This window comes from Pollicipes pollicipes, unplaced genomic scaffold (assembly GCF_011947565.3).
Source record: "Pollicipes pollicipes isolate AB1234 unplaced genomic scaffold, Ppol_2.1 Scaffold_7050;HRSCAF=8361_pilon_pilon_pilon, whole genome shotgun sequence".
Lineage (NCBI taxonomy): Eukaryota > Metazoa > Arthropoda > Thecostraca > Pollicipedomorpha > Pollicipedidae > Pollicipes > Pollicipes pollicipes.
The window spans coordinates 81,392-103,852 of NW_023596985.1; the positions used below are offsets into that span (position 1 = coordinate 81,392).

The following is a 22,461-nucleotide window of genomic DNA, read 5'->3' on the forward strand; positions in this document are numbered from 1 at the left end:
AGCTGTCCTACTCCGCTTTCAGGCGACTATTGCTATAAACACAAAATTGGCACACACGATGAAGACACATTAAACACCGAAGTGACCTGCACGGATGCGTAGGCGCTGTCGACGCAGCAGTCAAGCGGAACAGGACCAGAACAAGTCAACAAGCCGCAAAATACGCATCCAAAAGAGACGTTTATTTCAGCGTTCGCCAATGACAGAACGAACCTCGACTCTCAGCTGCCCCCGCCCCGCCTCCTCTTTCCATCCAGCACTGGCCGGGGTCGTCATCGCTGGACATGTATCACCGGTGTTCACCTGGCTGTGGAACACTGCAGATCAGGCTTGTCATCGCTCCATGTGCATCACCGGTGTTCACTTGGCCGTGGAACACTGCAGGCCAGGGTCGTCATCGCTGGACATGTATCACCGGTGTTCACCTGGCTGTGGAACACTGCAGGCCGGGGCCGTCATCGCTGGACATATATCACCGGTGTTCACCTGGCTGTGGAACACTGCAGGCCAGGGTCGTCATCGCTGGACATATATCACCGGTGTTCACCGGCTGTGGAACACTGCAGGCCGGGGTCGTCATCGCTGGACATATATCACCGGTGTTCACCGGCTGTGGAACACTGCAGGCCGGGGCCGTCATCGCTGGACATATATCACCGGTGTTCACCTGGCTGTGGAACACTGCAGGCCAGGGTCGTCATCGCTGGACATATATCACCGGTGTTCACCGGCTGTGGAACACTGCAAGCCGGGGTCGTCATCGCTGGACATATATCACCGGTGTTCACCGGCTGTGGAACACTGCAGGCCGGGGCCGTCATCGCTGGACATATATCACCGGTGTTCACCTGGCTGTGGAACACTGCAGGCCAGGGTCGTCATCGCTGGACATATATCACCGGTGTTCACCGGCTGTGGAACACTGCAGGCCGGGGTCGTCATCGCTGGACATATATCACCGGTGTTCACCGGCTGTGGAACACTGCAGGCCGGGGCCGTCATCGCTGGACATATATCACCGGTGTTCACCTGGCTGTGGAACACTGCAGGCCAGGGTCGTCATCGCTGGACATATATCACCGGTGTTCACCGGCTGTGGAACACTGCAAGCCGGGGTCGTCATCGCTGGACATATATCACCGGTGTTCACCGGCTGTGGAACACTGCAGGCCGGGGTCGTCATCGCTGCACATGTATCACCGGTGTTCACCTGGCTGTGGAACACTGCACGGCGATCTACGGCCGGGGCGGGCGGCGGGTGACCGACGCTTTCGTGACCGTGCGCGGCTGGCGGGCGCTGTTACATAAAGGGATCCATGGATCATAAATATGTGCTAAATACATAAAAAATACACACCATCGTACTGTTGATTAAACAAGAAACACGCCATTTTAGGTGTTGTGTAACTGCAAGGATATGGCGTAGTAAATGTGATAACATAAAGCATAAAGTTTGATGCGGAGGAAAATTTTACTTTTGACGGGCAAAGTGGCGTCAATTATTGAGCTGACAACACCACGCTTATTGCCAACATTGAGCTATCGTTGACACAAACAATCCACTGATGTTGTCCGCGTGGCTGTATCTTTCGTGGTTTGGAAACAGCAGGGAGAGGGGAACAGGGTGGGGGGGGGGGGGGCATCGCCATCCCCCCTGTCTGTTCACATGTGAAAACGGCACTTGTTAACCATTTCGTGCTGTCTTTCAAGCCAACGGTCATTTTCATGTGCACTGATCCCGCAAGCAGTAAACTAACAACTTCAGTTTGCAGGGTTTGTAGTTTTCTATTCAGTTCGGAGGAGGGGATCCAACACCCCCTCCCACACGCTTGGATCCTAGCCTTCCTAACTTTGCAAAGTGAGTTGGCCAGATTCGAGGAAAATGTGTTTGGTGACTTTTTCAGGCCTCGTACATATACAGTGCTCAGCCCCCGAACCCATTTTAAGAAATTACGCCCCTGCCAGGAAATCTGTATCTTGTGGCATCACGAACGCTGCGACCTGTTGTGGCGCGTAATAGACACTCAAACACAGACGCAAATGTCGCACACATGAGGCTTAGTGCGGGCTGAACAACGGTATTCCATGGGCACCGCTGGATTCATACCAACGCTAGGTCACCGAACCGCGGCAGCCGTGTGAAAACTCCTTTTGTGAAACTACTTTTGTGGAGGATGGAATCAGATTTCTGCGCTCATAATCTGTGAAAGGTTGTTTTTGACAAGTCATTTAGATGTCACTACGTGTTATTTTGTCTTTACTCCCTTTAATGCTTCTCACCATAGTTGACGGTGATAGGCTAGGAAGAATGCCTTTCGTGTCAAACTCCAAGCACTTATCGTGAGTGATCCGGTGGTGATAATCTGACGAAAGCGCCAATAGTCAAAAGTATTTCTAGTTTGACTATGTACTATCCACAATATGTCACCTAGTCTGGCATCGTTGCCTTCTGATCTTCGAGCTGATGTATACAACTCCTACGATTACTCCGTCACTAGCTGACGCTATCTATAACACGCGCTCGGGTGGGGGTCAAATTGGCTCCCTCAAGGTTTTTCACGCCATTTCGTATCACAAATTTTGATGTACCTTGTAAGGTCACTGGCCTATGGCAAGTCGAATGCAGTCCATGGTTTCAGCGAAGTCAGTTTCTAGGGAATCGTTCGATCTGATCCAAAAACAGAGTGCTAGACAAAGCCATACGCATTCGAAATACTTTCTTAGGCAACATAAACACTGAATGGGCCCGTTGCGTTGACTTAAGGTAAGGTGTGACGGTCAGACCAGGGTCAAAACCATCCTGTTTTGATGTTCTAGGGCTTGCCGTATGGGAAAGTTTCTGGTGCTCATTGATTATTTATTGATAGGCAGGATCGCATTTTACGCCTTCCATGTACTTTTTAAAGTTCAGAATAGGTCACTGGCCTAGAATGACTCAGGTCATCACTTTGGTTTTTGGAACATACTGCTTTGTTTGTTTAATAAAACACAATTTTGTTTGTTTGTTTGTTGAATTAAGCTTTGTTGTTTATTCATATGCAAAACTGAAAGCAGTCTCGTATGATTTCGGTTCCCACGACCCTGAACAGGACAAGCAAGATCACTGACCCTTAATGGGGATGTGACATTTTGCTTAAAGCAGTTATCTAGGTTCAAGGTACCCTTTGGAGACCAACCTGGAATTTTAACTTGGTTGACCTTTTTTGATCCGAAGGTCATGGCGTAGCAACCTGAAATTTTGACCTAGGGAAGTTTACATACACGTAAACACACCCTGTAAATGTGATATCCCTAGCTGTCTTAGTTTCTGAGATCTCAGGAGGGGTCAACATAACCCTCCACCCCCTCCCCCCACCCGAGCGAAGGGTATCTAACCGGCCACTCGGGAGCGCGTTAATTCTGATTTCATCACCATTATTCACGTTTGGTATTTCGTAGGCCCAGCAGGCCAGTGAGACAAATTCCCTCAGTTGGTGGCTTTGCAACATATTTTTTCTCCGAGTGGCGTTTTTTGATCTAAAGGAATGAATACGCATGCAGACCAAGGGTTGACCGCAATGTTGTGGACCATACAGAAGCCCCTTTTGTGAGCAAAGAACCCACCGTAACGTCATTAGGAGTCAACCGTTGGGAGTCACTTAAGATCAACCATGCCGTTATCATTGCAATGTCTCTAAACGTGTTACCCCATATCCACTTAAATAACATCATTGATGATACGCTTTCAGAGTTTTTAATACTTGCCGTCCGATGAAGGCTTTCTTGGCTTTAAATCCCAGGCTGAAGTATGACAATAATGGGCCCTGGTACTGTGGACCCTGGATCTGTTATTTTCGACGTAACTGATTTGTAACACTGTTAGACAAATATGTTTTTGTCGAGTTTGGTGTGGCCGTGAGCTTATCAGCAAGAAGTCTTCACAAGCATGTTTAAAAAAAAATTGCCCAGAATTTCTGGCCGAAAATCACACTAAATCTGTGCTGCTTAAACATAAACGCTACAATCTTTTCGAAAGTTTTAAACAGCTTTGCACCGTAATCCGTCATGAGCATAGCTATTGCGCGCCATGCCATCGGCACTGACCAGGGGACGGAACTTTATAAAAGCATCACGGGGGAGGCAAACCCATGCGTGCCAGTAGGTGGCAACCCAGGCCCTATCCCAGGCCCTTCGAAATTATTTTGTATTGCGTTGGGTTCGACGTGTTATTTGGGAATGTTTGCCGACGTTGTGGACCGTGCCCTCCTCAAAGGGCTGCAAAGTTGAGTTTGGGTGACCCCGCCCTGGGGCTGCCCCGATGGATTTGCAACTTTTGGGAAGGTCATGAACGACGCATACAGGTCACCAGGGCGCATAACGTAAGTTATGGGATAGATGAATGCCACTGCAGTGGAGTGCGAAGTGGATTTAGACAGTTCGAATTCCAAAAGTGCAATTGGTTCACCCTCAACGCAATGTCTTCCCCCCACGACAGAACTAAGGCTTTTTTCAGATTGTGTGGCGTCACCTTCCCCACCGTCTAGACGCGCCACTGCAACTTGTCTAACAAAAAGTGAAGTTACCAGATGGCCTGGACTGTAAGTCACCAGATCAGATTAAAGCGGATCCAAGCCTAGAAATTCCCAGTTCTTAATTTTCAAAATTTACCTCTACTTGTATTTGCACCACGTGACCGGCGGTGAAGCCGCAATCTGTAAAGAGCTTAAGTGGCCTTAGATCAGGTACACACTGCACGGGTTCGAACTATGTGTGCCGAAAACTAGCAAGCGCGCGTCCGGAAGTGATCGTACGCAGCACGCGAGCGCGAGCGCGATACCACCCGGAGCTGTGGTGTTTTGGGAGTGGTGAGAGCGACAGACCAGAGGCCAATCAGCGCCCAGAGCCCCATCAAGCGGCCTCTTGGCTCGGCACGGCAGCTGCCCCCACCTTGTTAAAGCCCCGTGTGGAGTGCGTCACGCCTCTGATGGCTTTTCCGAGTCTCAGTCTCAGCAAAGGACTGCGGAAAATCTGTTGCGGTAGGTGTCAGAACAAGCCCCTATAGCCTCCCGCCCCCCAGCAGCGTGTGTGTGCGCATGAGTGTGTGTGTGCGTACGTGTGTGTGTTTGTGTGTGTGCGCGCGTGTGCGTGTGCGTGTGCGAGTGCGCGTGCGTGTGCGTGTGCGTGTGCGTGTGCGTGTGCGTGTGCGTGTGCGTGTGCGTGTGCGTGTGCGTGTGCGTGTGCGTGTGCTTGTGCGTGTGCGTGTGCGTGTGCGTGTGCGTATGCGTGTGCGTGTGCTTGTGCGTGTGCGTGTACGTGTGTGTTTGCATGTATATGAGCAGGTTTGTGTGTCTGTGTTTTTGTATGTTTGTAAGTCCTTTTTTCATGCATTGACAATGACAGCATATTTGCTATTGACCTTTTTAGGATTGGATTTAATCGCCCAAACTGAATTATTAAATTGTTAGGCCATTGACATTTTCAAGCATGGGGAATCATCTCACTTTCAACAGGCGTGACTGATTTTGTTTTTTTCAACTTACGATGGTTAGTCCAAGCCGTGAGTGCCACGACAAATATAAAATCCAGAGACTGGGATGCTATCCAATTCGAATGTAAAGACCATCCTCCAAGAAACCGAGAAACCAAGAAACCAAGAAATCAACCAGAGACTAAGAACTGCTCACGCCCGGCGAATGGACACAACACACAAGGAACTGCGTTCAATGGTAATGGCAGAAACCAGAAAGTTATCACCTGTGAGCCCAGCTTTCAGAGGAATTTGGACCAGGAGCTTCTGTGTTCGGTCAAGATCGGAGTCCGGCTGGTCTCGGCCGGGCGATAGCTGGATATATTCGGATGGCTTTCAGCCGGCACATAAATCCAATTTGTTCGGCGAGTTAACTTCTGCTCAAAGTTCGGCGAGGTGAGTCTCGCTGTAGATAACACCGGAGCGCCAGTAGCGGCTCGCAGCGGCGGCTCACAACGGCGGCTAACAGCGGCGGCTAACAGCGGCGCCTCACAGCGGCGACTCACAGCGCCAGTGGCGGCTCACAGCTGCAGCTCACAGCGGCGGCTTACAGCGCCGGTGGCGGCTCACAGTGGCGGCTCACAGCTGCAGCTCACAGCGGCGGCTCACAGCGCCAGTGGCGGCTCACAGTGGCGGCTCACAGCGGCGCCTCACAGCGACGACTCACAGCGCCAGTGGCGGCTCACAGCTGCAGCTCATAGCGGCGGCTCACAGCGCCGGTGGCGGCGCACAGTGGCGGCTAACAGCGGCGACTCACAGCGCCAGTGGCGGCTCACAGTGGCGGCTAACAGCGGCGACTCACAGCGCCGATGGCGGCTCAGATTGGCGGCTCACAGCAGCGACTTACAGCGCCAGTGGCGGCTCACAGTGGCGGCTCACAGCGCCGGTGACGGCTCACAGTGGCGGCTCACAGCGGCGGCTCACAGCGGCGGCTCACAGTGGCGGCTCACAGTGGTGGCTCACGGAGCCGACTCACAGCGCCAGTGACGGCTCACAGCGCAACCCGGGGCTAGCAGCGGCCGTTCACAGCGCCAGCGCCGACTAACAGCGGTCGCTCACAGCGCCAGCGCCGACTAACAGCGGCGGCTCACAGCGCCAGCGGCGGCTCTGCACCGCACAGCCCAACCTTGTGTTAATGGTGTCATTGCTGTCGCTGGCCCCTCTGACCTACGCCGGCCCGAACACTGAGCGGGCGGCGCCAGCCAGTCGGATTGAGCAGGAGTAGTGGGCCTCATGATCTGACCGATGGCGGAGCTGATGTTCAGTTGTGTCTGCCCACTCGACCAACAGCAACCGCCGCATATGGTCTACTCTGGCTGATGTCGCAGAAAGCCATGTCGCAGCAGCCAGAGGGTCATCCGGAGCAACTGCAGCCTTGCTCAGCTCACGCGCTAACAAACACGACCACTGTCGACTGTTATGCATTTTGCAAATGTTTTCTTTGCTTCCTTAGAGGCTAATCGTCAGAGCTAGCTTATTTCGAGCATTGCCAAAGTGAATTTCATTCCCGCCCTAGCGTAATGAATTGTAATCACCAATATTCAATGGTGAGTTCCTACCAGCAACGGGCAGTGTTTGTCTCGCGGTGTAGCAATGCCATGCGGTGGGCCCGAAGCCAGAGTTGTCGTGAAAATGACAGTTGAAATGGCAGCGCGCACTCAAAAGGAGTGCCTGACCAGTAAGCCATTTCTTCCGAGTAAACAATACCGGGAATTGCGCACGGCTACAGAAGCTCAGTTGTTAAGTCTCGCGAGGCACTTCCCCCGTTTAGGGTGTGTTCCAAGGTTAATCTGACTGCCCGGGGACTCCGGGAGTCCCTCTGCACGCTTTACAGCGAGTTCGGCGCCGAGTTTTCCGAGGAACGTAGAAAATCCGTCGTCTTTTTGTAGCGCTGTTGTAGAAGCGGTGGACTTATTACCCTCACAATCAAAATGTTACTCTCACCATAAAGTTGTTATTCTCACCATGGAGTTGTTACTCTCACCATGAAGTTGTTACTCTCAGCAGTCGGGTGGATTTGAGCTCGTGGATCAATACTCTTCCACTCTGCACAACGGTACGCTGCGTTAAGTTTCCCGGTAGCAGAGCTGTATTATTGTTTTATTTTTTTGTTCCTCCCGTCCCAGACAATAAACTTGTGCTGGAAATGCGCCATGGTCAGGGCTGGAAGTGCCAGTGCGCAGCTGCGTTAGCTTGCGGCTCAACTCAACCGTCAACTGAGAGCAGCCAGACAGCGTGGCCGATGGTGACTAAAGTTGTGGATTAGGCCGTTATATAACCCAACAAGCTGCTAACCAACAGGGGATAGCCGAACATACCGCTACCGTAAGGCGTCATGATAAAGAAGCCACCCTGAATTGTGATAGTCGGACCTGCGCATGTGCGCTCTTGTGCTAGCATGCACGTGCTTGGTCGCTGCAGTGTAAAAAGGTCGTGTGTTTGCGATCGCAGCTCCTGGTGCATGTTTAGCCACCCAGTTCCCAGGCTAGTGGCATCTGTTTGCAGCATCGGAGGTTGTCTTGCCCAGTACACTTGAATGGCTTTAAGGATAAATAGTTCCTGTAGTGCCGTTGCGCATATTCTCAACTATACCTGCAGTAACCCCAGAAGACACCCTGACGCCGATGACACCCTGACGCCGAGGACACCCTGACACCGGGGGCACCTTGACGCCGAGGACATCCTGACACCGAGGACACCCTGACACCGGGGACACCCTGACACCGAGGACACCCTGACACCGGGGACACCCTGATACTTGAGACACCCTGATACTGAAGACACCCTGACAACTAGGACACACTGACACCGATGACACCCTGACACCGAGGACACCCTGACACCGGGGACACCCTGACACTGAGGACACCCTGACACCGGGGACACCCTGAAACCGAGGACACCCTGATACTGAGGACACCCTGATACTGAGGGCACCCTGACACTGAGGACACACTGACACTGAGGACACCCTGACGCCAGGGACACCCTGATACCGAGGACACGCTAATACTAAGCACACCCTGATACTGAGGGCACCTTGACACTGAGGACACACTGACACCGAGCACATCCTGACGCCGGGGACACCCTGACACCGAGGACGCTTTGACAATTCTTTTGTACAGCATGCACCAGGCATGATTTGCGCAGCCATCGATCAAGAAGAACGCCTGGTGCAGGCTATGAACACATGATGAAGCAATGATGACGCAATGATGCAATATATGAGATAAACTGCTTAACTTTCGTCGCGTGGTTATAACATGTCAGGATGTTAACATGTTATAACATGGCTCCGAGTGGTGCATATAGTTTGTTTTGTAAAATAATGATGTGCGCCCATGCCATGCTTTCCCGTAATAAAACGGTCGCCGTTTGAAGTTATCTGGCCCTCCCTTCATCCATTTCTAGCACAGCGGTCCTCACCCCCTCAGGTTTTCCTATTCCTGCTGTCACGCTTGCCTGTCTGACCATCCCGGTTGTTCGCAAGCATCGTTGCGACCAATAAGCCAGTGCTGACTATTAGCGTTGGGCTAACAACCAGCTCTGATCGTCGGTGCCATTCAAAGCACTCCACTGATCAATGATCTTGAGAAATGACCTCCACGACGTTTCTCGTGAAGCGCAGGTGAGGACGGTCCTCCTCCCCTATCAGAGACGGACAGACCCCCCCCCCCCATAAGAGAAGGACAGGTCCTCGCCCCCACCACCATTATAGCCGCCCCATCACCATCACAGCCATCCATCACTATCACCCCCGCAGGACAGCACTATAAAAGGACAGCCCCATCACTATCACAGCACCCCCATCACCGTCACAGCGTCCCCAGCCCCCATCACCACCCCAACCTCCCCATGGCCCTTGCCATCAAAAAGAAGGGCACCCCTCATTACCACCACCACCACAGAGAGGGTAGCCCCCCCCCCATCGCTATCACCGCTACCATCCATTTGGCTATTTTCGCGCGCGGCAAGGGCCTCCCTAGCGGCGGTACACGGCTGCCGGAGGAAGACATCGACCGCGCCGTCTCCCGGGCCGTCCCTCCGCCCCCTTCCCTCGCCTTTGCGCCGTTGCATGCCATGTGGCGGTGGATGCGGTCCGTGCCGACCCGTCATATGTCACCGGCCAGTGCTCCCCCCCCCCCCCCCCCTGCCGCCCGGTCCCGCTCCTGCACGGCTCGGCGGATTGTCACCTAACGAGGTCAGCCGGCCGTCCGAGGCGCGGCCTCACAGCGCCGCTCTGGCCCCGGGGCTCCGGGCCTCACAGCGCCGCTCAGCCCCGGGGCTCCGGGCCTCACAGCGCCGCTCAGGCCCCGGGGCTCCGGGCCTCACAGCGCCGCTCTGGCCCCGAGGCTCCGGCTGTCGGGCTTAAATAACGGAAACTTAGCACTTGGAGAGCGCATGTGCTAGATGCGCATTTGTATGTAGATCTCGGTGCGTTTTGTGAGCGAAATCTTTGATATGTGATGCTGAGTACGCACGAATCCCGGCATTTTCAGTGAGCAGACCTTGTACGCAGTCTGTCCGTTCTATTTTCTAGCTTGAAGCCCCTGCACTTATTAACTTTGGACACTAAACACATTTTATGTCATGAGTTGCCCGCCTCGCATCTTATTTTCAGCGCTAACGGCTTGCTGCCGTCCGATGACGCAAAAAACAACTCCCTGAGGACTCGCGTGTAGTTTTGGATCATTTGGCTGGATCATTTGGATCATTTGGATAATTTATCCCGACCGTCACCCCACCCCACTGGTAGCCCTTATCCCGACCGTCACCCTGCTCCACGGGTGGCCCTTATCCCGACCGTCACCCCGCTCCACGGGTGGTCCGGGGCGGCCTTGGTCCGTGATGGTATGCATACATTAATTATAACTTCTTATTGATAAGGTTGTGGTATTAGGTACTATTTAATTCGCATTATGCAAATTACTATTTAAAGTGGATGTGACATCGGTTGCTCATTAAGAAGGGTGCGATATGAAATGTTCATTAACAGGATGCATAGGATGCAGGCTCCTCTCGCGCTCGCTCGCACACGTTGCTGGATAAATTTACCGAGTTTCGTGTGAGCTAGGAGTCTTCTCACAATCTCACCGATCTTCTCACCGATCTCCCAGGATCAGTGTGTTTTGCCGTCATCGCTGCACATGCGCCACTTCGGCCCCCACTCGGCGTGGAGAGCCCGAAGATACGCCACTTTGGCCGCTGACCGAGCTGCCGCAGGCGCCGCCGCATCGCTCCAGCTGAGCATGCTTGCTACTGTCCCGGGAGCCTCATCGCTTCTGCTGTTTCTGCCCTCCCGACAAGGCAGCAGCATCACTCGCGCTGCTGGCCTTCGGTGCTGGTCGGCGTCCCCAGAGATACATCTCTCGCGCTCCGTTCGCCCTTCCACCTGTACGGTCGCATCGCTGTCGCGGCGCGGCCGTCGGCCCGCCGCCCAGCTGGGCCGACGACGGCGACGGCGGAGCGCCATCGGCCAGAGTGGCATTATCTTGGCCTGAGCGCTGACAGCGCCAGCAGTAACGAGCGTTTGTGCTGCCGCCGCGCGCAGGAGGCGAGCGACGAGCGGGCTGGAGAGGGCGCAGGAGACGAGCGACGAGCGGGCTGGAGAGGGCGCAGGAGACGAGCGACGAGCGGGCTGGAGAGGGCGCAGGATGCGAGCGGTGAGCGGGCTGGAGAGGGCGCAGGAGACGAGCGACGAGCGGGCTGGAGAGGGCGCAGGAGACGAGCGATGAGCGGGCTGGAGAGGGCGCAGGAAACGAGCGGCGAGCGGGCTGGAGAGAGCGCAGGAGACGAGCGACGAGCGGGCTGGAGAGGGCGCAGGAGGCGAGCGGCGAGCGGGCTGGAGAGGGCGCAGGAGACGAGCGACGAGCGGGCTGGAGAGGGCGCAGGAGATGAGCGACGAGCGGGCTGGAGAGGACACAGGAGACGAGCGACGAGCGGGCTGGAGAGGGCGCAGGAGACGAGCGATGAGCGGGCTGGAGAGGGCGCAGGAGACGAGCGGCGAGCGGGCTGGAGAGGGCGCAGGAGACGAGCGACGAGCGGGCTGGAGAGGGCGCAGGAGGCGAGCGGTGAGCGGGCTGGAGAGGGCGCAGAAAGAGAGCGATGAGCGGGCTGGAGAGGGTGCTGACGGGGCGGGCTGAGGGAGCTGGAGAGGGCTCCGACGGGGCGGGCTGAGGGAGCTGGAGAGGGTGCTGACGGGGCGGGCTGAGGGAGCTGGAGAGGGCGCCGACGGGGCGGGCTGAGGGAGCTGGAGAGGGTGCTGACGGAGCGGGCTGAGGGAGCTGGAGAGGGCGCCGACGGGGCGGGCTGAGTGAGCTGGAGAGGGCGCCGACGGGGCGGGTTGAGGGAGCTGGAGAGGGTGCTGACGGAGCGGGCTGAGGGAGCTGGAGAGGGCGCCGACGGGGCGGGCTGAGGGAGCAAATTTACCTGCAATCACGAGCTCCTCACAATATCTCTCGCAAAACACACTTCGGGACACGGATTCAGATGATGGACAATGGCCAATGCCATTATGGCGAATTTAAGTCAAACCACGCCACTCTGAGAAGAACAAAGTTATGCAAAAACATGATGACGACATTAGTTTTTTACTGACCGTATTTACAGCATAGTGTTTTTTGTAACTCAAGAATATATTTTCAATTATATAAATTAATAATTTGATTTAGATAAGACAGTAGAATCATATTCATTCCCGGGAGAAAAACCAGGAGAATGGAGATATAGTTGGGCTGTTTGCTATTTTTCCACTTAAGGAAACTGAAATGATACTTAGTTGACTCCTTCGATAAACAAAATGACGATGCACAGCCTTAGTTTGACGGTTACATGATGTCATGTAAGGTTCATATGAGGACGAGGAACATATTGATAACTGTACTAAAATGACACTTAAAAGAATTGGGAGGTAGTTGAGCGTGCCCACAAGTTGTTCACAGTCTTCCCATTCGGCAGTGCTGAAAAGTGTCTAGGTCACTAAAACATCGTTCGTTCTTCTAGTGTTGTGATGCGCGCAATTTCATCCCAATCGAAAATTCTGAGCATGGCCATTACAGCCCGGTATTAAAAGTACAGAAGATAAGAACATGCATGTAAAAACAACACATGCAACATAAAGCCACTCATTTACCAGCCACCAATAGCACCGGAGGTCAAACAGGTGCGCTCTCAGGGCGCCTGCGAAACGCTGCTGTGGTAGTTGTATGATAGCAGGGGCCAGTGCCACAGACAGAACTTCGTTGAACTGGACTTTGATCAATGAGGGCGTTTGAGTCTCTTTTCATGAAGGACAGCCATTCATGAGTCTCCCACGCTCGAGGCGAGTGGACGTTTTTGTTTAACCTCTAAGAAACTTACCTCGGACGTATGTCAGAACCCAGCTCCTTTTCGCACGGCGCATTTAAATAGACTTAACAAACAATCACGTGTCTGCTTTATCATATCACTGATGAAGCCAAGACTTCCCAAGAAAAGCGGTTAACGTTTCAGACGTGTAGCTCATCATCGGTAAATGAACGGCGCTGGTGTAATGGTCACAGCGCCAATTCATTAGAACGAAACAAAACAAAGTTTCAGGAATAAAGCCCAACGAATAAAGCCCAACGAATAGCCACTAGAGTTGGACTCTGAGCGCCTTACGTCAAAAAACTTTAATATCAAACGAAAGACCGCCAAACAACGCGTACACGTTGAGTAAATTGCGATAATGCGCTGAATTAGCCCCGGCCGACGACAACGCGCCACAATCGCCTTTAGGTTCGCATGGCGATAATACAGTACCAGCATGCCAGTGATGTCAGTACGCCAAACATGCCTGAACGTGTCCTGCACTCATCGTGTAGCCCACCTTCAAATGCATTCGATTCCATGAGGAAAGTACCTGAAAATTAATATCCTTCAACTCGATATGTATGTTATACAGGATACATCTATCCCACGTTGAAAGGTATCATATGAAGCACCGCTAAACAAGTTACATACAGTTATATGCTGGAAAATCTCTCGATATCACTTATTTTGGAAAGTGTGACCCTCCAATGGAAAATACTCAAATTCTAAGCACTCCTGGTGTTTACGAATAAGCCAAAGGGGCCAGGAAACAGGATGCATGGTCCAGGATGCACGGTCCAGGATGCATGGTCCAGGACGCATGGTCCAGGACGCATGGTCCAGGATGCATGGTGCAGGACGCATGGTCCAAGATGCATGGTCGGGAGTGCACCAAGTGCATCAACGAACCAGGTTCTGTTTTTTGCGGGGATCGATGAAAACCAGGGGTCAAACTCTGGTGTTTGCTAGGCACCCATTTAGCACCAGAAGCCTCAAGGGAGTAGTAGAATGTGACATTGTTCACAAGGAGGTAGGAGGAGGTAGTATGGGGGGAGTAGTATGGAGGCAGTCTTGGTAGGAGATAGTATTGCGTGCACAAACGCCTAGCGGCTGGGCTGTTATCATTTGCCACCGCGGGCAATGCAACTTTGACGGAGCGGAACACAGGGGGGGACATTATGCAGCAGGTTCATACTGCTGTCACACTGCTGCTATGGATATTACGCGGCAGGTTCATGCCGCTGTCATGACATTGTTGTCCCTCGTGGTTTAAGCTGCGCTGATGTAGATATTGTACAGTGATGTTGTACAGTGATGTTGTGCAGTGCGTAATTTGCCGATCCTTAGGTATCTGCGCTCTCGTAGCAAGCGAAGGGAGAGCTTAACAGAGGACGTTAGAAGGCCATGCCTGCTGCGACATCCTGCAATAGTTTTGCACTATTTGTCCTCGGCTAGTCGAATTAAAGATGATGATTTTCCTCGACGCTTGCCGAATTTGTGATCGCATCGGGGAGTACTTGACGCAGTAAGGCTTACAACTTCCATCTTCTCACAGACGGCGGAGCTCATTAATACTTCACCTGCGCCTTAATGTCCATCATTTTCATGCAGACGGAGCAATAACTTTTAGATGAGACGGTATAAATAGCCTTATTTCTCGTTCAATGTGCAGGGGGATGAAAAAATAGATGTGCTATTTCGGCAACATGCCTTCATCGAAAAGAATATTACTATCACTAGTGTCAAATACCACTACTGATATTTGTTTTGCCAAAGGCATGTAGCCGAGGTATCACATCTATCTCTCCTTTTCCCTGTTTACTGTACGAGGAGTAAGGCTATTAATACTGTCTCATCTACATGCACAGTGCTCCTCGCAAATGCACGTATCAACAGGCATTAGCTTGACTAAATGCTTACAAACGCATAGTGGCATCATCATATATCAGTACTGTTTTTTGTTTGGGGGGGGGGCAAATTTCAAGAGTATCGTTGGCCCTGGAATGGTCTCAGGTTACCTCACGCTGCTGATGAAGATAAATGATCGTGCTTTTACTTGAACCTACCTTACATTACAATGCTGTGAAAAGCCCAGGAGTAGGGAAACGCGCTCGACTTGACCTGGTGCTGCCGAACAGTCGGTGGAGTATAATCACGATTGCTGTTGCTGGGTGTAGCACAGTTTTCTGGGCTACACCGCATCCACTACGCTTGGTGTAGCACAGTCCCCAGTCTCCAGTGACCGCGGCCGGGGGATAAAGTGCAGAGGTCCCTAACTCTTGCGAAGGTCGCAAATCCACCGGCACTGGTCTTGGCTAAACGGCCATTTCGGGAAGAATGCAAGGAACTGAATTCCGGAAATGGAAATTTGGAAGAAATGGCTGGCTTCTTTTTTGTAGACTTGTAAGAATTCAACTGCATGCAGAGAACTTGAAAAACGGGCCGTCATTGTACTGACTAAATGGCGTAAACATGGACTGTCGAACCGATTCAAGCGTTTTAACATGAGTGCCCTGCCGCTAGTGGACTCCATACCTTTAACATCTGACTCACATACCGTTGACAGCTGTTCTCATGCAGTCCGAATGCCTGTATTCAAGACGATGTATTTCGACTCATAAGTGCATTCTTCTTCACGGTGGATGCCTATTTTGCTTAAATTCTGCTCAATTTAGAAACCGCAAGGAAAGGCCGAACCCTTCCCGGCATCCCACCTCCCGGCCTCAGACGACCTTCACACGACCTTCACACAGCCATGGCCCCCAACGCCCTTTACGCTGGTGAGCATGCCTGCGGCCCTCGTCAGGAGCCAGCTCACCTTTTTCCACGGGCCGTTCCGCTCGGTGTTTGAGCGGGTCACGCACGCGAGACCGTATGCAACCCCTGCATCGCGTGCGGTCCTGCCGTGCGGCCGGCACGTTACCGACTAACGAGCCGTTTGACAGGAACCAGCTGCTAACACAGGCCCTGTTCGGTCCATTTAGCCCGGCCATTGTCTGTTTAGCAGCGCGGTACTCGGCCAAATGGCATGCAGCGCGCCGGGAACACCTCGACCGGCTCACACGTCGCCGGCGAGCCCACGTGATTTGACACCCTGAGGAGTAATGACATCTGGAAGGGACACACGCTGTGCGGTACACTGCGGAGGGCCCGCGTGATTTGACACCCTGAGGAGTAATGACATCTGGAAGGGACGCACGCTGTGCGGTACACTGCGGCGGGCCCGCGTGATTTGACACCCTGAGGAGTAATGACATCTGGAAGGGACGCACGCTGTGCGGTGCACTGCGGTGGGCCCACGTGATTTGACACCCTGAGGAGTAATGGCATCTGGAAGGGACGCACGCTGTGCGGTACACTGCGGCGGGCCCACGTGATTTGACACCCTGAGGAGTAATGACATCTGGAAGGGACACGCGCTGTGCGGTACACTGCGGCGGGCCCGCGTGATTTGACACCCTGAGGAGTAATGACATCTGGAAGGGACGCACGCTGTGCGGTACACTGCGGCGGGCCCGCGTGGTTTGACACCCTGTGGAGTAATGACATCTGGAAGGGGCGCACGCTGCGCGGTACACTGCGGTCGCCAATGGCAATGCGTAGAACTGACCTTCAGCTGAATTCTGAGGCACGCGCCGTTGCCTCTGTATTACGCTGCGTGACTGCTGACTCCTGACGGTGCGAGTTATCTTCCATCTGGTTAAGTGGGCCCCAAACACTCACCGGCAGTTTCTCCTGTTGTAGCCGTTGTTTTGTATTCACTCTCCAGGAAGTGGAGGATGGCTGGGAGTTGCCGTGATGTTGTCTGCTGATGGTGTCGGTTGTCTCTTAACACAGGCTGAATAATCGCTGGAGTCTCTCCGTGATGTGGTTTGCTGACAGCACCGATTTTCTCTCGGCCCAGGTGGACGGTCGCTGGGAGTTTCCCCGGCAGCGCCTGCTGCTGGGAGACACGCTCGGAGAGGGCGAGTTCGGCAAGGTGGTGCGCGGCAGCGCCCTGGGCATCAGCGGATCATCAGGTAACCAGCGCTGAAGCCTTCCAGCTACCCATCACACATGCTTTTTAGCAGTGGTGCAGTGGATCAGTGGCGCAGTGAATCAGTGGTGCAGTGGATCAGTGGCGCCGCGGATCAGTGGTGCAGGTATATCGGCAGTGGTGCAGTGTCGACCACACAGTTCCGCGGCTCGGTGTAGTTACGCAGTTTTCGGCTGGCAGGCGACACGCTTGTGACCATGAAGGTGCTAAAGTTCAGTTGCACTGTTCATGGGTATGGTGCAGTTGCACTGTTCTGGCCGGAAGTCCACCGAACACTCGCATGCGTCGCAAATGCACAGTTACACGGGTCTGGCTGGCAGGCTACACAGCGGTGGCGGTGAAGATGCTGAAGCCGGCCAGCACGCCAGCGGAGCTGCAGGACCTGCTCTCCGAGTACAACCTGTTGAAGGAGGTGAACCATCCCAACGTGATCCGTCTGCTGGGAGCCTGCACCGGTCCCGGCGGGCCTGTCTGCATCATCATGGAATACGCCGAACTGGGCTGTCTCAGGTTAGACGCCGCTGCCCCGAGAGATTGGCTTCATCATAATGACGTAGGCTTTGGAGCGAGGTGTCGGCTCGACCATGGACCGCGCCCGTCGAGAGAAAGTGTAGCATTGCTGATGCTTTGATCCAGGGAATGGTTTGGGAGAGTGGCTGTGGCTGTGCGCCGTGGCTGTGCGCAGACCACGTTCAGAGGTAAGGTAGAGTTGACCGTGTTGTCATCCAGGTAACGGGCCGACTCCAAGCTTAGTTTGAGACAGCTCACGATTCAGTGTGTCCGCGCGTCCTCCGCGTCACTAGATAATCACGTCACCTACGTTCATTTTGCAGCCTGTGTTCGTTGTTTAAAATGAGAACGTGCGTCATGACCAAGTCATACGTTATGCTGTGCAGGGCTGATTTGGGCTAAACTCTGCTTCCGAACATTGCTTTTTGATACATGGTCGTAGAGCCGTACGCACCGCAGTATTATGGTTGTAGAGCCGTACGCGCTGCAGTATTATGGTTGTAGAGTCGTACGCGCTGAAGTATTATGGTTGTGGAGCCGTACGCGCTGCAGTATTATGGTTGTAGAGCCGTACGCGCTGCAGTATTATGGTTGTAGGGCCGTACGCGCTGCAGTATTATGGTTGTAGGGCCGTACGCGCTGCAGTATTATGGTTGTAGGGCCGTACGCGCTGCAGTATAATGGTTGTAGAGCCGTACGCGCTGCAGTATTATGGTTGTAGAGCCGTACGCGCTGCAGTATTATGGTTGTAGGGCCGTACGCGCTGAAGTATTATGGTTGTAGAGTCGTGCGCGCTGAAGTATTATGGTTGTAGAGCCGTACGCACTGCAGTATTATGGTTGTAGGGCCGTACGCGCTGCAGTATTATGGTTGCAGAGCCGCACGCGCTGCAGTATTATGGTTGTAGGGCCGTACGCGCTGCTGTATAATGGTTGTAGAACCGTACGCGCTGCAGTATTATGGTTGTAGAGCCGTACGCGCTGCAGTATTATGGTTGTAAGGCCGTACGCGCTTCCGTATTATGGTTGTAGGGCCGTACGCGCTGCTGTATAATGGTTGTAGAGCCGTACGCGCTGCAGTATTATGGTTGTAGAGTCGTACGCACCGCATTATTCGCACGGCCAAGACCGTCCTCTTTGTCTGTTATATCTGGGAATGTTGTGGGTGGCAATCGCGCACGACATCGCGGCGCAGCGCACTAGCCAGTGGCTCTTCGTGTAACCTGCCAACCACGATATCCCCACGACAGCCGTCTGTAACTTGAGTGCTTTTTTACACACCGTGCCACAAACTAGATACCTCTCTACCTAGGCCGCCTGTGTGCCTTCCATTGCTGAAGGTGTGACGTCACGCCTGTGCTCAGAACGTACCTGTACCGGAGCCGGAAGGCGTCGCTCGGCGCCGGTGACGGCGACAAGGCGTGTGCCATCACGCCCAAGGAGCTCATCAGCCACGCCTGGCAAGTGGCCCGGGGCATGGCCTATCTGGTGGAGATGAAGGTGGGCCGCTAGCAGTGCTGCACCGCCCGTGGGACGGCGCTGCACCCGCTCGGTGGGGTGCAGCGCCGGGTGCAGCCACATGTGCTGGGTGTGCCGGGGAGGACGGACAGATCTAGAATGCCTGTAGAGAGCGTTACAGCTAGCTGCTTAAGTGTGGGTATGGGGGCGGCAGGGAATTGAAAACACTGTACGTATTTGAGAGAGTCATGGCAGGAAGGGTATAGACGCCCAGGTGCCATGCCGTATGCAATGTTTTTTATGAATTAATTGTGTCATGGACTCGTTCTCCAGTCAAGTGTGTTAAACACGGGTGTGCTAAGCAATGCGGTCGGCAATGAGTGATTTTGGCCTTTAGAAGATAGGACGCTTCCAGACGCGAGTTCTCGCGTGGGGCTGTTTGAACGCACCGCGACCAATTATCCGATCCGGCACATTTCAGTGGTGGAACCAGTTTCAGTGGTGGAACCAGTTTCTCGCCGCCGGCAGGCGTCAGCCTTAATTTCCCACGCATTCCACATGCACGTGTTGTCCCACGGATGGTGACCTGGCCGGGAGATAGGCACCGTTCAAACGCTGGCTTTGGTGCTGCAACCAAGAAAGCATGCCGGAATCGAGGATCGCACCAGGGACCTTTATATACCACCATAGTGTCCCAGCCACGCTGTCTGTATGCGCCAGATGGTTCACCGTGATCTGGCGGCGCGTGCGCTAGCCACGCTGTCTGTATGCGCCAGATGGTTCACCGTGATCTGGCGGCGCGTGTGCTAGCCACGCTGTCTGTATGCGCCAGATGGTTCACCGTGATCTGGCGGCGCGTGTGCTAGCCACGCTGTCTGTATGCGCCAGATGGTTCACCGTGATCTGGCGGCGCGTGTGCTAGCCACGCTGTCTGTATGCGCCAGATGGTTCACCGTGATCTGGCGGCGCGTGTGCTAGCCACGCTGTCTGTATGCACCAGATGGTTCACCGTGACCTGGCGGCCCGGAACGTGCTGCTGGCGGAGGGCCACGTCTGTAAGATCTCCGACTTCGGCCTCACACGGGACGTGTACGAAGGCAGCCTCTACCAGAAGACCAGCAAAGGAAGGGGTCAGTCGACGCCACCTTTGGCGTGTGGGCACTCAAACACATACCAAACTGTGCCTTTCGTGGTGAGGGCTGGAGGGGGGGGGGGGGGGAAGAGGAGATATTGACACCCGTTGAGGAGGCATAGCAACATGAAACAAGGAACACGGATCACCGAACACGGAACACGGAACACAGAACGCAGAACACAGAACACGGAATGTTCATGTGTCAATGGCTGTGGTGGGGCAATGCCCGATCACAGCCAGTGCGGCTCAAACCAGCGTCGCGGGCCCGGAGTGTTCCAGCCAATCAAAGCCAGCGTCGCGGGCCCGGAGTGTTCCAGCCAATCAAAGCCAGCCGCACCGCGTGACGAGCGCCACTCCTCGCGGCTCATCAAAGGCGGCGAGTTTCCGGCCCGCTGACCTCGCTTCCGGCGGCGGCCGCGCCCGGGGCGGCCCATGCCGTGCCGCCGGAGCCGGGGGGAAGGGGGGGGGGGGGCACGCCCCGTCCGTGACGGCGTCACGCTAGTCTGACGCGGGTGACACGCCATGCTCGGCCGCAGAAATAGCAGGCGTGGGCGGCTCGACCGAGCACGGTCACGGACGCGCGTGTCTGCCAGGTGATCACAGGCTGATTATCTGCCTGGTGATCACAGGCTGATTATATGTCTGGTGATCACAGGCCGATGATCTGTTTGGTGATCACGGGCTGATGATCTGTCTCGTGATCACAGGCTGAAGATCCGCCTGGTGATCATAGGTTGATGATCTGTCCGGTGATCACAGGCCGACGATCTGTCTGATGATCACGGGCTGATAGTATGTCTGTTGATCACGGGCTGAAGATCTGCCTGGTGATCATGGGCTCACGATCTGCCTAGTGATCACAGGCTGATGATCAGTCGGGTGATCACGGGCTGATGCCCTGTCTGGTGGTCACGGGCTGATGCCCTGTCTGGTGATCGCGGGCTGATGATCTGTCTGGTGATCACGGGCTGATGATCTGTCGGGTGATCACAGGCTGATGATCTGTCGGGTGACTAGAGGCTGAGGCGCTCCGTCATATAGCTCCCTGGTGCGTCCCCTCTCTCCCTCAGGTTGTCATGCGGCGTTCCGCTTCCTCTGGCAGAAAATCGTCTGGGTTTTTTGTTATCTAGTTATTCAGTTGCTTGGAAATATGGCGATGACCGCGTCTGCACCGCGTGCATGCGTACACAAATCACACAACTATCACTACGGGTCATTAAGTCCATGAAATCATTCGCACGGTTTTATGCAGCCGTCTTTTTGCATTGACATCATCGATACCCTGCCAGATCGTTCCTCCATTATATCGTTGATATGTGAAGGAAATGAGCGAAGGAATTCAACGTGCTTTTCTAGCATAAAGTTCCAAAGTCTCAGACGCATAGCGGCTAAACTAGCTTGTTGAAAAACTGGTAATTATATGTCTGAAATGCATCAATGAATTGCATAGGCAATAAGACGGCTTGAGTGTATCCAGCCGCATATGAACCAACCAGGCTTCCTTCGTACTTATTTCCACCGACCTCACGGTGTTTCAGTGCCGGTCAAGTGGATGGCTATTGAGTCATTGGAGGATCACATATACACCAGCAAATCGGACGTCTGGAGCTTCGGCATCCTCCTGTGGGAACTGGTGACACTCGGTACGTCTCGGACGCCGCCGGGCCATCCTCCTGTGGGAACTGGTGACACTCGGTACGTCTCGGAGGCCGCCGGGCCAGCGCGGCAGGGCTGGGCACCGGGCTGGGCACCGGGCTGGGCACCGCGGCGGCAGCATGTCATTTATCATCGGCGCTGTTTCCATTTATCATCGGCGCTGTTTCCATTTCGCCAACTCTCAGTTTCAGGCGACTGGCGGCCTAATGCGCAGCGAGACATTCCAACTGGCCCGGCCGGGGAGGGCGTCCGACGCCGCATTTTGGTTTTTTTGACGCACCACTAAGGCCGGATGTTCGTTGTTCCTCGGTGATGTCTGCCTCTTATAATGACCCCAACCCACCGTGGTTTCGGCGCTCACTGTCATGGATGGCATGAGCACCCCTGGCACTGTGGTGAGCATGGGTGGTATAACCATCTCTGACACTGTGGTGAACGTGGGTGGTATGGGCATCTCTGACACTGTAGTGAACGTGGGTGGTATGGGCATCTCTGACGCTGTGGTGAGCATGGGTGGTATGGGCATCTCAGACGCTGTGGTGAGCACGTGTCATAAGTGGTGCAGCATGGCGCCTTATTATGGAAAGTGACCGGTAATACTTCTTTAAATAATATATTTTACGCATGCAGCCGAGTGGCATCCACCTGTTTTTGATCAGGGTGCTTCACAAGCTTCGTTTTAATTTGTTTTTACCAACTGTGAAGCATACATTCAGTTGATATTTGGCCTTGAAGCAAAGTACTGCCCTATTAGACGGAATGCTCCACATTTGCCTGGGGTTTTGAACTGAGCTGGCCATTTTGCCAACCATACAGTACTTTTCAC

At 54.0% G+C, this 22,461-nt stretch overlaps 1 protein-coding gene across 1 annotated transcript in view; it reads left to right on the forward strand.

Annotated features, from left to right (window-relative positions):
* Nucleotides 1–22,461, forward strand: part of LOC119108911 (proto-oncogene tyrosine-protein kinase receptor Ret) — a 92,604-nt gene that overhangs the window by 64,312 nt on the left and 5,831 nt on the right. The window contains exons 12-16 of the mRNA XM_037232456.1: nucleotides 16,746–16,860; nucleotides 17,198–17,387; nucleotides 18,751–18,886; nucleotides 19,845–19,974; nucleotides 21,518–21,622. Coding sequence (XP_037088351.1) covers nucleotides 16,746–16,860; nucleotides 17,198–17,387; nucleotides 18,751–18,886; nucleotides 19,845–19,974; nucleotides 21,518–21,622 — 676 coding nt within the window. The remainder of the gene's footprint in view (nucleotides 1–16,745; nucleotides 16,861–17,197; nucleotides 17,388–18,750; nucleotides 18,887–19,844; nucleotides 19,975–21,517; nucleotides 21,623–22,461) is intronic.